The 16,611-nt window shown below is 37.8% G+C and overlaps 3 protein-coding genes across 3 annotated transcripts; 2 read left to right on the forward strand and 1 right to left on the reverse strand.

Moving 5' to 3' along the window:
* The first annotated feature begins 323 nt into the window (after positions 1-323).
* LOC107584973 (neutral cholesterol ester hydrolase 1-like) lies at positions 324-3,535 on the forward strand. The gene is made up of 5 exons (XM_016271773.1): positions 324-490; positions 1,072-1,297; positions 1,416-1,485; positions 1,569-1,740; positions 2,742-3,535. The coding sequence occupies exons 1-5, from the start codon at positions 350-352 to the stop codon at positions 3,357-3,359; spliced, it is 1,227 nt and encodes a 408-aa protein (XP_016127259.1). The 5' UTR covers positions 324-349; the 3' UTR covers positions 3,360-3,535.
* A 1,323-nt stretch (positions 3,536-4,858) lies between these two features.
* On the reverse strand, positions 4,859-9,709 carry LOC107584967 (E3 ubiquitin-protein ligase MSL2-like). Its single transcript, XM_016271760.1, has 2 exons — positions 8,734-9,709; positions 4,859-7,838 (listed from the first exon to the last, which is right to left on the reverse strand). The coding sequence occupies exons 1-2, from the start codon at positions 8,873-8,875 to the stop codon at positions 6,358-6,360; spliced, it is 1,623 nt and encodes a 540-aa protein (XP_016127246.1). The 5' UTR covers positions 8,876-9,709; the 3' UTR covers positions 4,859-6,357.
* Positions 9,710-10,216: 507 nt separating this feature from the next.
* LOC107586043 (propionyl-CoA carboxylase beta chain, mitochondrial-like) lies at positions 10,217-13,954 on the forward strand. The gene is made up of 10 exons (XM_016273264.1): positions 10,217-10,345; positions 10,450-10,558; positions 10,697-10,817; positions 10,931-11,012; positions 11,101-11,224; positions 11,558-11,665; positions 11,795-11,895; positions 11,986-12,084; positions 13,424-13,523; positions 13,666-13,954. The coding sequence occupies exons 1-10, from the start codon at positions 10,217-10,219 to the stop codon at positions 13,785-13,787; spliced, it is 1,095 nt and encodes a 364-aa protein (XP_016128750.1). The 3' UTR covers positions 13,788-13,954.
* The last annotated feature ends 2,657 nt before the right edge of the window (positions 13,955-16,611 follow it).

Below are 16,611 nucleotides of genomic sequence, written 5' to 3' on the forward strand. Positions count from 1 at the left end.
ACATTAAAAATGTGGTCTAACAAGATTTCTGATCTTTTAAAAAAATACAAAGTTTGTATTGGAGGATGAAATTCTATAAATTGTAGATTCTGACAAAATTTTTGCTCATCATACCTCATTAGTGAGAATGAATGTGCATTAAAAAAGGTATTACACTTACACTATTGTCTTTGTAAGCACAGTTTGCAGTGATTCTGTACAATGAATAAAGACTACATTTCCCAGAATGCTATAAGACAATTCACAGGAAGTAACAGTAACTTCAAAAAAAATCTTTGTAGAATTGCTCAATGTCATGTTGTCTAACCCCTTAATAGCTGCAGAGAGAAAAGAAGAGAGACATCACTTCATGATGAAGCTGCTTGGCGGAATTACCTTGTTATTAGCAATAGCTGTTGCCTTTTACATCTACATCCCATTGCCTAGGACAATCTCAGAACCATGGAAACTGATGGTGTTGGATGCCACGTTCCGGGGAGTTGTGATGATGGTAAGTAGCACACTGTAAACGGTACACCAGGTGAATTGAAAAAAGGATGATTATGATTGGCTGGAAAGCTTTAATATTTTATTCTAAACTGAAATAGCATGGCTATGTTTCCTAACTTGGAGGTCATATGTCTTTTTAACAAAATCAAAATAACAATAATAAAGGTTTATATTTGTTTTGTTATTAAACTTAAGTGAAACTTAACTTATTGTTACATTTAGTACATAAAGTCTGACCAGAGCTAATAAAATCACATTGAAAAAACAACATAAAACCTGACAGACAACATCCATTATTAGCTATTAATAGAGGACCATCTGTTTTTGAAGAGATGTGTTAAAGAATGACCTTGATTTGCCTGTTCGGATGAACTTTGTCCAACTTGGCAACACAATAGATAATACCCAAGGGCAGGATGAAATGTTCCCTATTCACTGTCTTCATGAACTTTTCTCTCTTTTTCAATGTCTTGACATTTGTTCTCCTTGTGAATGTACCAAAAAATATCATGCAAACTGCGTTTCAAAATCATAATGAGGGGAACGGTTAGTTCACTGATTACTGACCCTGTTGTTTTGTAGGGAGATGTTGCTCACTCACTGGGTTTGAGCCATAGAGTCTACGTTATCAACTCTGCCATTGTCAATTTTGAGAGTCTGGTGCCGATCACAAACCAAAAGATCCAGATTGAAGATATCCTGTTTGATGGAGTCCATGTACGTGTATACCAGCCTCCTGGAAAGGACGGAAAGCTGAGGAGATCAGTTATGTTCATCCATGGAGGTGGATGGGCCTTGGGCGCTCCAAGTATGTCCAAGGGTTTCCTTATGAATCATTATATATATATATATATATATTTCTTGATGAATATTCATTGGATTATGCGCGAGTTGTGTTTTCATGTGACTGCTTTATCTGCCATCAGAGTTGGGGTCATATGACAGTCTCTGCAGACAGATGGCAGCTGATCTGGACGCAGTGGTTGTGACTGTGGAGTGAGTATATAATTTTATTCGAATGGGAAGAGAAAATTCATCTGTGGTTTTGATCAGTCTTGCTGAGGGTTGATTTTGTGCAGTTATCGCAAGGCTCCTGATGTGCACTTCCCAGTGCAGTATGACGAGTGTGTGAGGGCCGCTAAGCAGTTCCTGAGGCCAGAAGTGCTGGAGAAGTATTCAGTCGATCCAGAGCGAGTAGCAGTGTGTGGAGACAGTGCTGGAGGAAACCTGGCCGCCGCAGTGGCTCAGCGGGTACACTTCTGCTTTATTACTCAGTTACTTGATTCCTTATGATGTAATATTGTAATCACATGTGTCTTTTAAGGTCATATTTTGTTAAAGAGATGGTTCTCCTATAAATGATAATTCTGTCGAGATTTACGTACCCTCGTGTTGTTTCAAACCTGTATAATTGTATTTCTTTTGTGGAACACAAAAGGAAGTTTAAAGAATAGTTTTGTACGCTCTCTTCATGCAAATACTGGAGCTTTAAGCTTCAAAATCTGCAAAAACACCTCAAATATCATAACAGTTCTCCATAATGTTTGTGTGCTTTATTCCATGACATCCAAAGCCATAAGACAGCTTTGCGTAGAAAATGATCCAATCGGTTAACCACTGTGACATGATCATTCAACAATAGATCAGTGAAAGAATTGGTATTTAGATTTATTAGAAAGATCCAACTCAAAGCAAAGATTTATTCAGAACTTAATCACTATGCATTGAAAGTCTTAACATAAATTTGTTACAATTATGAGCTAAAAAATTTTTTTTTACGTTTGTCTCATAATTATGTCAATATCTCATAATGTCAACCTTATCTCATAATTGACCTAGTAACCCATAATTTCGACTTCATGTCATGATTAGACTTTATAGCTAATAATTTGGACCTTTTTGTCATGATTGTAACTTTTTATCTCATAATTGCCTTTTTTGGGGTAAATTTCAACCTTTTATCTCATAATTTCAACATAGTATCTCATAATTGACCTTTTATGCCATAATTATTACTATAGCTCTTAATTTAGACATTTTATGATTTTATTATGATTTACCAAATAATGTTTTTTTTTTTGGTCTTTTGTGGTGGAGATGGGCTACATATAAAAGTTTTTAAAAACATTATAAGATTCAAATATTATCTAATTTTTGCATGAACCTTGATCTGTTGGAGCCTTAACCTAGTCATAAAATGTTGTTAGTGAGATGTGGTTATGTTAATCAACATTTTTTTTCTCTCTCACTAGACTGGAACAGACAACACTACTACTGTGAAATTCAAACTGCAGGTCTTGGTTTACCCAGTGCTTCAGGCACTAGACTTCAACACAGCTTCCTATCAACAGAACCACAATGTTCCCATCCTGTATCGCAGGCTAATGGCCCGTTTCTGGTTGGAGTACCTAGGGGCCGACCTTGACCTTGTGCACTCCCTTATTATAAACAACCACACTGCCCAAGACCAAAACCTGATGTCCTTGATCCATTCAAAGCTGGACTGGACCACTCTCCTCCCCAAACAACTGATAAAAAATTATAAGCCTGTGTTTCCAGTGATAGGCTCTCCAGGTATCTTAAAGGATATACCAGCGTTACTGGATGCCAGAGCTGCTCCGTTACTGGCAGAGGACAAGGTTTTGCGTATGGTGCCGCGTGCTTACATTATGACCGGTGAGCATGATGTTTTGAGGGATGATGGGATGATGTATGCCCGCAGGCTGGAGCTGGCAGGGGTCTCTGTCACTAACGAACATTACGAAGATGGTTTTCATGGCTGTGTGAGCTTTGCTTTCTGGCCCTGCTACTTCTCTGTGGGAATAAGGGCAGTGCACAATTATATCACTTGGCTTGACGAACATTTGTAGTTATATTTCAAATGTGTCTATTAGGGATTTCACACATTGTGATGCAATCTTTTGCAACACAACCGAGGATTTATATTGTACATCGAGTGAAGAAATGAAGTATTTGATGTTCTGCTATTTTAAAAGAACTGTATTATGGATTTCAAATAATGACTAACACATTTATGTGTATTTTTTTAACTAATTTACTAAGAACCAAACGAAGAATTAGAAGAACCACAAAGGAACTTCTCTTGAACTGATACTCGGTTCAGACTCCATTAACATACACAAGTATATGCACATGTTATATTCAGCAGTTAAAGGGATTGTAAGATTCTTGTCGATTCAAATGATGCTAAAGTTGTTTTTGTGCTTGTCGTTACTAACACCTACTGCATTAACAAAAAACAGAACTCACATCACCATGCATTTCAATTGTGTTAGACTTTCACTCCAAAGACCTGAAATGAATTAGATCATATTCCTACTGTGAATAAAGTTGGAACATGTATTGAAGCTGCAATAAAAGTAAAAAAAAATAAAAAAAAACTCTGCCTAGTTATTCTAGAAAAAACTATACATTTTTTTAACTAATTTACTAAGAACCAAACGAAGAATTAGAAGAACCACAAAGGAACTTCTCTTGAACTGATACTCGGTTCAGACTCCATTAACATACACAAGTATATGCACATGTTATATTCAGCAGTTAAAGGGATTGTAAGATTCTTGTCGATTCAAATTATGCTAAAGTTGTTTTTGTGCTTGTCGTTACTAACACCTACTGCATTAACAAAAAACAGAACTCACATCACCATGCATTTCAATTGTGTTAGACTTTCACTCCAAAGACCTGAAATGAATTAGATCATATTCCTACTGTGAATAAAGTTGGAACATGTATTGAAGCTGCAATAAAAGTAAAAAAAAATAAAAAAAAACTCTGCCTAGTTATTCTAGAAAAAACTATACATTTTTTGGCATTTCAAATCTTCTCGCACTTTTGAACGACACTTAAAACAACAGCCTTTAGATTGACTGTTTTATGTTCCTTTCATAAACACAATAGAGTGTTTTATGACAAAAGTTGGAAGCAAATAAGTTCTGTTTCTTTTGGATAATTAAGGCCGTATACATTCATATATCAAAATGATATATGATCAAAAAATCAAATATCAAAATGCATATTGGGGTGCAAGAACGATCAACTTTTCAGTAATTGTAAGATTAATAGCTGTAGGCTAATCATTCCCATTTAAATTATGAAATTGTCTTTAAAGCCAAATATTTGCATCTTTGATGTTTGAATGAGAAGTACAGTACAGCTATTAATATGGTGTAACACTGTTGCCCTCTAGCGGTTAAGCCTGAATCTGAAAGGTCTTATTAATCATATTTGCGCTGTATTATACAAAACACACACACACAACACATGACCCAACACACTGTTTTGAAAAACAAGAAATAAAAAACTATAATTTATTTTTTGTTGCTTTCTGCTATTTTCATTATGGCAGTGAATAAACCAGCAATAATAAGAGGTTCTCCAGTAATTCAAAAATCAAGAAACTGAAATCTGAGTTCAAGTAATGACCACTGAAAAGCAAAGAGAGGAATACAACAACGCTACCAAACTATACGATTTGAAAATACAACACGATATCCCACTAAGATCCAAGACTTAACTAGAAGATTTTTCAATATTTGGTCAAAGCCCTACTGATAAGTGTTTTCAAGCATATTTAAGGATACGGATGAAGCACACTGTCTACCCTGCTTCATTACATAAGACATGAAACGCCCAGTGTAACAGTAAACACGTTCACTGACCTTTCTCAACACATATTTTTAGTTTTGGTCCCTAGAACAGGAATCACAACACAACTAATCAGCATCAGAGTAAAGAGGCATGAATGGGTGCTAAAAGGTGCTCAGGCAAACGTTCAAAGAAAATAACATCTTGAAATACTCGTTTACAGTTTGCATCAAAACAAATATGATGACTTTGTGTGGGGAAAGGGTTTATAAGATCTAACATTTTAATTCTCATATTGCTTTAAAAATATCACTGCCATGAATACATTCTCAGGCAACACACTGAACACGCTTACATTCACTTGTTTGAGAAATCTTTGTAGATACTGGACTGATGAAACAGTCAGCTCAGTCTGAACTAACAATGAACAATAGTGAGGACATAGCTTTTGTGACATATCTGTGCTTCAGCATCCTTACAAAACCGCCGACAAACATGGAATTGAAATGTCTTTCTTTCAAAGCTGGAACATGACAAATAAAAAGTGACACGGCACTATTTTCCATTTAGAAAAATAAGGAACCTATTCCACCTATTTAAAAAAATAATAATAGAATAACTCAATATCCTGGCCGGACACCCAAGAGGTGACGCAGGAAGTGACCACTATAGCAACCAGGACAGGTGTCTAAAACCCATTAACACTATTGGGACTAAGTGCTACATTTTTCCACCATTAGTAAATTGTGATTTTATCTGACGTTAAACAGGCATTACAGATAGCTGTATATAATTTGACCTTCGATGAATGTTTAGAAGCAATATATTCATATATATTTAAAAATAAATTTGAAAAACCAATTTCACCACAGAATGTGAACACATTAATAACTGCTTTGGGACAGCTTATAATGAGCTATACGTGTTACCCAACAAACGTATCACACAAATACCTGCAAAACTCATTTTAAGGTTTGGGTCATTGAATATTTAAAGAAAAACAACAGTCATTTATCAGATCCTAAGTTCTTTGTGAATAAAACAGCCACACAGAAGCGAACAGTTCCTTCAAAATAAAAACTAAATATGCCATAACACTCAGCTTCACAGTAACTTTCCATTACAGCAGTGTGTGTTTGTGTGTGATGGGAGAGGTTGGACATGAAAACTACAGACAAGAGTTTTGGCAAACAATTTCTGTTCGACATAAACCGGGAATTGATCACGGCTGCGAGAGAGAGATCAGTAGCAGGACAGCTATCAACAGTCGAAATGCATCTCGAGAGCATCTTCAAAACTCTGGTCCTCGTCTGCGCTGGACGTGAGGAAAGAGGCCATCGGGGAGCCTGCGGACAGACTGAGAACTCCTGCAGTGTTCGTGCCAGCGTTTCTGACAGAAATACTGGTGAGGTTGATTCCGAGAGTGAGTCTGGTTTGCTCCAGGGCTTTTTCGGGCACGGCGAAAGCCTCCAGCTTCTTCTCCCCGTTGGCCATGTATGAGTTCTGGCAGCCCCTGCAGATGCAGTCCAAACAGGCCTTACGGTTGGAGTAGCAGGGGCATCTTTGTCCTCTGCAGGTAAGAACACTTGGATTCTGAGTGGCTCGTCCACACTTGCATCCTTTTTTCTCTTGCGTCTTTTTGTATACGACTTTAGGGGGCTGTCCTGGTTGTCCTGCTAAAACGCTAGCTGACAGCAGCCTGTCCCTCACTTTGGCCTTTGCCTTCGGGACGGCCACTTTAGACTTCACCTGAACTTTCTTATTACCTAGGTCTGTGTTTATCTGGATATTTTTAGTTGAATCCAGCACAGCCTTATTAACCTTCAAAACGCCTCCGTTAGTGAGCACGGCAGCAGGTGGGGAGGGCGCTTTCGGTTCAAATGCGGTTTTCGGCGGAGCTGTGGCTGCTACCGATGGCCCCTGGATGAGGCTGGTGATGGGCAGAGGTTGGAGCATCTCCCTGTCACTTTCAGAGCGAGAGCGCTTTCGGCTCAGGTGCACTTTTCTGTGGGCTGTGGTGAGGCATGTTAGGCCCATCTGAGGTTGTGGTGGGTGTCCTGGTGCAAGGGCGCCGCTGGTTTGGGACTGTAATGAGTTCTGACACGGCTCGGGTGTTGATTTAGTCTGTCCCCACGACACCTCCTTGCTCGTAATGTCAGGTTTAAGGTCCTCCTGGACGCTTGTGCTCTCCGCACTGGGCTGCACCGATTCGGCGCTTGTCTCTTGACTAACTTTGCACTTTACATTAACAGTGCAAGTACCCATGTGTAGTTCTGAGTCACATTTCTGAGGTTCGTCAGCAGTGACAGGCTCAGGGGTCTCTAGTTCAGCTGGGATCTGCTCAGAGGGTTTGTCCGAGTCAGTCAAGTTGACATCAGTAGAGTTTTGTGAGGAGTCAGTCTCTGTTTTGAGATTAGGAACATCCAAAGTGTCTTTGACAGGACTGAGGTCTTCTTGTTCCTGACTCACCCCCAACACCTCCTCCAGCATCTTCTTGATCTCAGGGTAACCCTTGACCCCCGAGGCACTCTGCTCTGTTGTGACGCACACCGAGACACACTCGCAGAGATTCCTGTAGCAGTCGATCAGAATCTGGAGCTGTTTATTCTCCTCAAATTGCTCATAGTCTTTACACCAGCTGCACGATGGTTTCAATAACATTTTCTTGCCTTTACAACCCTTGCAAACATAGTGCTGGCAGGAGGATTTTTTTGGTGCAACTGGATCCTGAAGCAAATTCCCTACATAAAAAGTAAACAATAGATTAATTTACAGCAATTATGCATAGCTAAATAACATCTTACTATATTTAGTTCTGTAGAGTACAACAGTCAAGTTTTGGAAGTAAAAAAAAAATCCTATTAATTTTCTCCATAGAAAAAATTATTTTAACAACTTATAAAGCATTAAAAACAGACATACTGGGTGCTACTATTCCTATGCTCTCAAACGTCTTAATATATTTGTATGCATAATATGACTATTTAAAAAATAGTTTCTTAATATATAATCATCTCTAAATCAGTTTTATATTTTTCCATCGTTTTTATTTAATCACTATATCAATTATATCAATGCTTCATGGCATTGTAGTCCGATTTTCAAATAATCTTTTCTTCAAACCAATTGTAGCTGGTTGGTTTGATTCATAACTCAAACGAAGATTTGTTAAAAACCAGTACGGGAAAAATACTTGCAGGACCAAAGCTGCTGAAAAGTGGGCAGGCACTGTTGTAGCAGATAGTACCGGTCCTGAATGCTGATTGGTTGATACAGTGTTTCGCCATATCACTGCGAAGCGAAGATCGTTTTGTTGATGTTGTGTAGTAACTAGTGCTGTCAAACGAGTCGTCGCGATTAATCGCATCTACATAATGTGCACAACACATTATGTAAACAAAAACTTTTATTTTGGATGCGATTAAACACGATTAATCGTTGGACGGCACTACAAGCAACTCAGTAATAATTGGCTTAATAAAATTACGTTTAAATGAAAGTAATAAAAGCAATAAGACACTCGAGGCTGTGCTGTACTGAGAACATATAAGCGTGTTGCTTATTATATTAACGCAAATGATATCGTGCGACTATATTCTAAACATAGCACGACCTCTGGTACATAAAAGCACTTACCGCACACCAAGCAGGATAGGGAGTCTCTAAAGAAAGGCAGGACGTTAAACAGCCCTCCGTATGTGTCCGGGTCCTTCGGGTCGCACTGCAGAAGAGAGCGGCACGCCGATACGTACAGCGCGGTGGCGTTCACCGGGTTCATCTCAGTGAGATCAGTCAACGGCAGGACGAAGAAGCGGGCTGATCGGCTACTGACAGCGAGTCTTGCTCAGACCCCCGATCCACGATAACTGTGAGAACACAATCAACCAGGCTTCACCCAACGCCTCAAACAAAGAGTGTAGTTTGACATGACTCGCAAGCAGATGAGCGGCTTTGAGTCGTCTGCTTGTTAACATGTCAAAGCTTTGCTGGGTATCGAGAAGATCCTCCAGACGGTCAGTCCGGCGATAATAAGCTGGTGTAGGCGATGTAACACAGACTAGAGTCTGCTTTCCATGCGTGTCAGATCCCAAATGCCTCAGTAGAAAGAGCTTTTGTGATAAAGCGCACAGACACGAAGGACTGAACGATAAACAGCATTTTAGTGAGAGCCACAACAGGCCTCGAGCTGTAACGTTACTGTCGGTGGCGCGAGCTCTGTGTATAAACGATCCACAAACACGAAATGGAAAAACAGAAAAAACCGAGTCGCACAAAAAGTAAAAATCCTGAAATAGTCCACCATAGCGGTTGTTTTTTAAAGTTAAACTGAACAAACCACAATTCGCCTGGTTGCTAGTTCGCTAGCTAGCTAATATTGTCTGCACTTTTCTTCGTGTTGTTGAATAAGAGCGCTTTTCTCTCCTCAACTAGTGCGGCAAACTCCCATTTGAGTGGTATGTTTATGTAGCGTTCAACTGAGTTCGCTACGCTACAAAATATTTACATACATTAGCCTATGCCGAGAGCCAGCTCGTTGCTTATTATTCCTCTCTGTTAAGTTTTGCATCCTGAGGAACAATACCAAACAAGCGTAAAAGAGCGCCTGGAATTACACGCGGCCTCCAGTGATTACTGCCCCCTAGCGTCTGACTGTATTATAACCACACGCTACTGCGAGCAGAGGCTCTGTGCTGCATCTAGGCTACACTCTGAGATGATTACTTTCTCTCGTTAAATGACATAACATTTAGTAACAATCAATAAAAACATCTAGCTAATTATGGTGTCGATGTCTGTTCTGCTTTTACGTCTCTCACTATGTGTTTATTTAAATTATTGTGACTTTTGACTCTTGAATGACTAAAAAGATATATGTGTGTGTGTGTCTCGCAAACTTTTGTTCAGTTTCAGTTCAGGAAACGAAGATGTTTTGTCTATCCTTGAGTGTTGAATGCTATAAATATAAGGACTATTTCACAATATTACTGTTTTTGCTCTATTTTGGATCAAATAAATGCAGGCTTGGTGAGCAGAAGAGTATTCTTTAAAAACACTAAAAATCTTGCTGTTCAAAAACTTTTGACTGGTAGTGTATGTAATCCAGGACTAACTCTGGACAATGGGATTTGTTCTTCAGCGGAATGTGATGGCCTCAGGTGTAGTTCCTCAGATCTCTCTCATCATGGGCCCGTGTGCAGGTGGTGCCGTGTACTCGCCTGCTCTGACAGACTTCACTTTTATGGTGAAGGTACGAAAATACAAGTTAAGAGTATAAATGCATATTGAATTAAATTTAGGTTACTTGTTCCCAGATGGCACATTGGTTTTTCATGAAATGGCCTGTGTTTGCAGGACACCTCCTATCTGTTTATCACAGGCCCAGATGTGGTAAAGTCTGTAACAAATGAGGATGTTACCCAGGAGGAGCTGGGTGGAGCAAAAACCCATACCACTGTGTCCGGTGGGTCTGTTTATTAAGCCTATGCTTACATCTGAATGTGTTTTGTGACAATGTTTGGAATTTTAAATTTTGTTCTCTGATCTGACTGAATATTTCCTTGGCTCACCAGTAATATAAAGAGATTTTGTTTTCCTTTAGGTGTTGCTCATCGGGCCTTTGAGAATGACATTGATGCCCTTCTGAACTTGCGAGACTTTTTTAACTTTCTCCCACTGAGCAACAAAGATCCAGCTCCAGTCACTGAGTGCCATGATCCTCGGTGAGAAACCCACATTTGTACAATTATTTGTTTTTCTTTATCAGTCAAATTATCTTGGCTAGGGTTTTCAGTTTTCAGATTCACGATGAATCATGTCCATTTATTTTCCTCAGTGACCGGCTGGTTCCTGGTTTGGACACTATTGTTCCTTTTGAAAGCACAAAAGCCTATGACATGCTGGACATTGTTCATGGTGTATGTACATCTTTAGAGAACAAATGATTCAGATAGTCAGGTAAAAACTCATCACACAGTTCTTATGATTGTCATCTCACTCTTACAGATAGTAGATGAGAGAGAATTCTTTGAGATTATGCCCAACTACGCCAAAAATATTGTGGTGGGATTTGCCAGGATGAATGGTCGGACAGTAGGCATAGTGGGAAACCAGCCTAAAGTGGCATCTGGTGGGTGATTTATATTAAATTGTATTATCATAAGTTTGAGGTTATTAAGCATTGTTGTTTTAATAGTTTTATTCAGCAAAGACACATTAAATGTATCAAAAGCGACAGCAGTAAAGACTTTTTTTCCTAGTAAGTGCTACTACATTGTATTAAAGTAAGCTTTACTGTATTTATTTCTATTGTATTTAATAGTGCACTAAGCATAAGAGACTTCTTTCAATAACATTAAAAAATGTTTTTACCCCAACCTAAATGGTAATGGATATTATATATAAAATTTCATTAATACATGTCACAGTAGTTTTTAATTTGTCATTTTCCTTGTGTTTTCAGGCTGTTTGGACATAAATTCATCTGTTAAAGGGGCTCGCTTTGTTCGTTTCTGTGACGCCTTCAACATTCCCATCATCACATTTGTGGATGTGCCTGGATTCCTGCCAGGTGTCTAGAAACTTTCGTTATCCTAACCTTAACTTTGCTGTTTTTTTTTTTCTAATTCATTTTATCCTGAATTACCAGCACGTGTTTCCTTTTTAAATAAGACACTGAGAGAACGCTCTGTTTCCACAGGCACAGCTCAGGAGTACGGAGGCATCATCAGACATGGAGCCAAACTGCTCTATGCTTTTGCAGAGGCCACCGTTCCAAAAATTACTGTCATCACCAGGAAGGTAGGAGGCAGAATGATGAGTGTGTGTGTGTGTGTGTGTGGATGGTTCTAACTGTCTTGTATGCTGAATAATGTATGTTCTGTCTTCCAGGCTTACGGAGGTGCTTATGATGTGATGAGTTCTAAACATCTGAGAGGAGACGTCAATTATGCCTGGCCAAGTGCTGAGGTCGCAGTGATGGGTGCAAAGGTAAACCTAGAGAAAAATGGGCTGAATCTAGTGACATGGCTAAATAAATATAGATATCAAAATTGGTCCCATCCCATATAAATACATTTGTTCCAGCAGTCCCTAATAAAAGAGTCCCTGTAACCACGAGACTGTAATGAGCAGACAGACGTGAGAGTGTTCAGAGAGCTGCACACTAGCTTTAGTCCAGTGCTGCTGCTGATATACACTTACACTGCAGCAATGATCACTATGCTTGGCTCTCGTTGGTGATTATGCTGCTTGAGAATATCCTTCTACTCGTTTCATTTCTACACTGGAGTTGAGTAACAGGTGCTGCTGACTTAGAGTTTGGATAGCGCCGATCATATCACATGTTGACTGTTTAAAGTACAAACTATAAATATTTCTGCTGGGTGTCCAATAGTGACACTAAAGCAACAATGATGCACATTGATTTTCCAGTGACGAATTAGCCTTATATTTTATATTTTAACGTACAAATACACACACACAAATTTGGAGTCATTAAGATTATCACCAAGGCTGCATTTATTTAAAAATGGTAATATTAAAATTGTATTAATTTTAATTACCGTTTAACATTAAACTTTACAACATTACTGTTCTTTATCTGTATGAATACATTTAAAAAAGTAATATTTTTGTGTTGTGATGGCAAAGCTGAATTTTCAGCATCATTACTGTCACACGATCCTTCAGAAATCATTCTAATGTGCTGATTTGGTGCTCAAGAAACATTTATTATAATCCATGTTGAAAACGGTTGCGCTGCTTTTTGCAATTTTGTGTACACCTGGATAATTTTTTCCAGGTTTGCTTGAAAGTACATTTGAAAAATATCTTTTGTAACAAATGTCTTTACTGTCACTTTTGATCAACAAGTAATGCAGTGCATCACAGTTTCCACAAAAATACAGTATCAAGCAGCAAAAGCGGTTTTCAACATTCATAGTTAATAATAAGAAATGTTTGTTGAATACCAAATATAGTACCATATTGCAATGATTTCTGAAGGATAATTTTCAAAGCTGAAAACTCAGCTTTGACACCATAGGAATAAATTACATTATAAAATATATTATAGAAAACCGTTATTTGAAATTGTAATAATATTTCAAAACATTACTGTTTTTAATCATATATTTTGTTTTCAAAAACAACTCTTAACCTTTGAACAGAATATATTTTGAATAATTTATGATTTTAAACCAAAAGACTTCATACAGTGTTCACAATAGCTGGACAAATCATGGAAATTGATTGGTCAGAAAGTGTGAAACCTTATAATATTTCTGAAATGTGCTATATAGTAATACATATTTACATTTTTTTTAAGGGTGCTGTTCAAATCATCTTCAGAGGAAAGGAGAATCAAGCCGAGGCTGAAGCTGAATATGTGGAGAAGTTTGCCAATCCCTTCCCTGCTGCTGTCAGAGGTGCATCACCAGACACAAAACACATTCATCTTCACAGCGCTTGCTCAACATGTTTACCCCACACTGTGCTTGCGGTACAAGTGTGCTCGCTTCTGCTGCTATTTGTGTATTATTGCTAAATAATAATTCATGTATTTCACAGGCTTTGTGGATGACATCGTTCAGCCCTCGACCACACGCAAGAGGATCTGTAGAGACCTTGAGGTGCTCGCCAGCAAGAAACAGACCAACCCCTGGAAAAAACATGCCAACATTCCCTTATAAATCTCATCTCAACACTAATTTTATAGCATTTTATGACAATATCTGTGGTTAGACTGGAGAGAATGGCATGTTTTTCCACATGGTTTGTTGTGCCTTATTCCCACTCATATGCATTACGCCACTATTTCAACATTCTCAAATCAATAAAACACTCCCATGGTTCATGATTACATATTTAATTTTTTTTTTCTGAAAAAGTGAGTTTTCCATAAGTTCACTGAAGAAAAGTTTTAGAACAGTTTTCCATTAAAAGGGAAAGTGGTACATCATTTCTAGGTTGTACAAAAGAAAACCGTTATATATTGAAAATGTACAATTTACAGGTACACTAGCAAAACTAACCGGGGCTCAGGGTGGGGAATAATAATGATGATCATGGGAAACTCTTGTTGACAGTATAACATTTCACTTTTTGATAGCACAGGACTATAAAGCACTTAAACAGGCCTGACTCGACACACGGCACAGCAGCCTGCGGTTTCACCCGGACAAGAGCAACGCCAGCAAGAAACAGACCAACCCCTGGAAAAAACATGCCAACATTCCCTTATAAATCTCATCTCAGCACTAATTTTATAGCATTTTATGACAATATCTGTGGTTAGACTGGAGAGAATGGCATGTTTTTCCACATGGTTTGTTGTGCCTTATTCCCACTCATATGCATTACGCCACTATTTCAACATTCTCAAATCAATAAAACACTCCCACGGTTCATGATTACATATTTAATTTTTTTTTTCTGAAAAAGTGAGTTTTCCATAAGTTCACTGAAGAAAAGTTTTAGAACAGTTTTCCATTAAAAGGGAAAGTGGTACATCATTTCTAGGTTGTACAAAAGAAAACCGTTATATATTGAAAATGTACAATTTACAGGTACACTAGCAAAACTAACCGGGGCTCAGGGTGGGGAATATAATGATGATCATGGGAAACTCATGTTGTTGACAGTATAACATTTCACTTTTTGATAGCACAGGACTATAAAGCACTTAAACAGGCCTGACTCGACACACGGCACAGCAGCCTGCGGTTTCACCCGGACAAGAGCAACTGACGAAAACCCTGCCGTATAGATGTTCCGCACAAATAAACCTCACCTCATTAGAGCTAAATCTACTGGAAATAAAATACTGACCATTCAAATGCTTCTGCAAGCCAAAATACACAGTATGTAGTGTAATGCTCCTTCAGGACAACTGTCACAGAGATTTTTGGCTTGTAGTGCTGCACAATTTGACAATTTTTGTGATTATATATCAATATGACTACACAATAATAATTATATTTAATAATATTTAAATAATATATCTGGGAAATAAAATAATTAAATCTGGGACGATGGTTGGCACGTTGCATTTTTAAAGCAACCCAAACTCATTGGCACTTGATGTGGAGCAGCATTTACCACAAACTGAAACACTGAAAACGCTGGATCACGAGCTGCTCTAAAAAGTGCATTGCATATATTTATTGACAATCACGGAAGTCATATTGTGATTTTGATTTTGATATATTCCAATAGAAAGCAGTTATTTGAAATAGTAAAAATATTTATATTCATGCAGGCCTACTGACAACACAGCCCTGCATTTTGGCTGGTTTGCAAAAAAAGGCCTAATATTACCCAATTTGATGATGCTGGGTTAAAAAAGATCAATAAAAACTTTCATCACACAGTTTTTCCACACACACACACAAGATTTTACAAATGATATGTATCAGCTTTAACGCACTTGTCAAAATAACCAAAGTAGTCAAATCTCAAAAGTTTTAATGACAAAAAGTAGTTTACAAAATGCATAATTTACTTACAAACTGCAAGGGAGTGGAAAATGTATTCATGTGACGTTCTTTGACATTAAATGTAGTATTGGAACACAAGCTTATAAATAAGCTTTTTTTCCACAAAATTGAATTTTCGGTCACTAAGTGCATTGCATATATTTATTGACAATCACGGAAGTCATATTGTGATTTTGATTTTGATATATTCCAATAGAAAGCAGTTATTTGAAATAGTAAAAATATTTATATTCATGCAGGCCTACTGACAACACAGCCCTGCATTTTGGCTGGTTTGCAAAAAAAGGCCTAATATTACCCAATTTGATGATGCTGGGTTAAAAAAGATCAATAAAAACTTTCATCACACAGTTTTTCCACACACACACACACACAAGATTTTACAAATTATATGTATCAGCTTTAACGCACTTGTCAAAATAACCAAAGTAGTCAAATTTCAAAAGTTTTAATGACAAAAAGTAGTTTACAAAATGCATAATTTACTTACAAACTGCAAGGGAGTGGAAAATGTATTCATGTGACGTTCTTTGACATTAAATGTAGTATTGGAACACAAGCTTATAAATAAGCTTTTTTTCCACAAAATTGAATTTTCGGTCACTATTTGGATGTAGTAAAACACAGCATGTATGTAGCTGGGTCATGTTTGCTTTTTCTTCTGTCACTTGCCATAATTCTAATCTTAAAATCAGGATTAGGCATAAAGTAATGTCTTCAAAATCATTCATTCACATGTGAAAATCAGATGAGAATTGAGCAAAGCTATAAACTGTAAGCTTTGAGCCAGTTTTTCTGGTGATTAAGGGATAATACAAGACGTCCTCACCTTACAAATGGCTATCGAAGGCCAAAATGCTACAAAAAGCACATCACATTTTATGAGAAAGTGTGATGTGCTAGGGCAGAACAGCCACTATTTTTTGGAATCAGCACCCCAAAATGAGTAAGAAACAAGTATTGGATTTCATTCAGCAAATATGATGCAGGGCAGTGTAATTCTATATTTATATAATAA

The sequence above is a fragment of the Sinocyclocheilus grahami genome, unplaced genomic scaffold (genome assembly GCF_001515645.1).
Source record: "Sinocyclocheilus grahami isolate Dianchi unplaced genomic scaffold, SAMN03320097.WGS_v1.1 scaffold5.1, whole genome shotgun sequence".
NCBI lineage: Eukaryota > Metazoa > Chordata > Actinopteri > Cypriniformes > Cyprinidae > Sinocyclocheilus > Sinocyclocheilus grahami.

Bases quoted from the DNA above. Each gene is read 5' to 3' on its own strand.
- LOC107584973 (XM_016271773.1), top strand. From the start codon at position 350: ATGATGAAGCTGCTTGGCGGAATTACCTTGTTATTAGCAATAGCTGTT. The intron at 491-1,071 runs GTAAGTAGCACA...GTTGTTTTGTAG, and splicing joins TCCGGGGAGTTGTGATGATG to GGAGATGTTGCTCACTCACT. The intron at 1,741-2,741 runs GTACACTTCTGC...CTCTCTCACTAG, and splicing joins CCGCCGCAGTGGCTCAGCGG to ACTGGAACAGACAACACTAC.
- LOC107584967 (XM_016271760.1), bottom strand. From the start codon at position 8,875: ATGAACCCGGTGAACGCCACCGCGCTGTACGTATCGGCGTGCCGCTCT. The intron at 7,839-8,733 runs GTAAGTGCTTTT...CTTTTTATGTAG, and splicing joins CCTATCCTGCTTGGTGTGCG to GGAATTTGCTTCAGGATCCA.
- LOC107586043 (XM_016273264.1), top strand. From the start codon at position 10,217: ATGGGATTTGTTCTTCAGCGGAATGTGATGGCCTCAGGTGTAGTTCCT. The intron at 10,346-10,449 runs GTACGAAAATAC...CTGTGTTTGCAG, and splicing joins ACTTCACTTTTATGGTGAAG to GACACCTCCTATCTGTTTAT. The intron at 11,225-11,557 runs GTGGGTGATTTA...TTGTGTTTTCAG, and splicing joins CCAGCCTAAAGTGGCATCTG to GCTGTTTGGACATAAATTCA.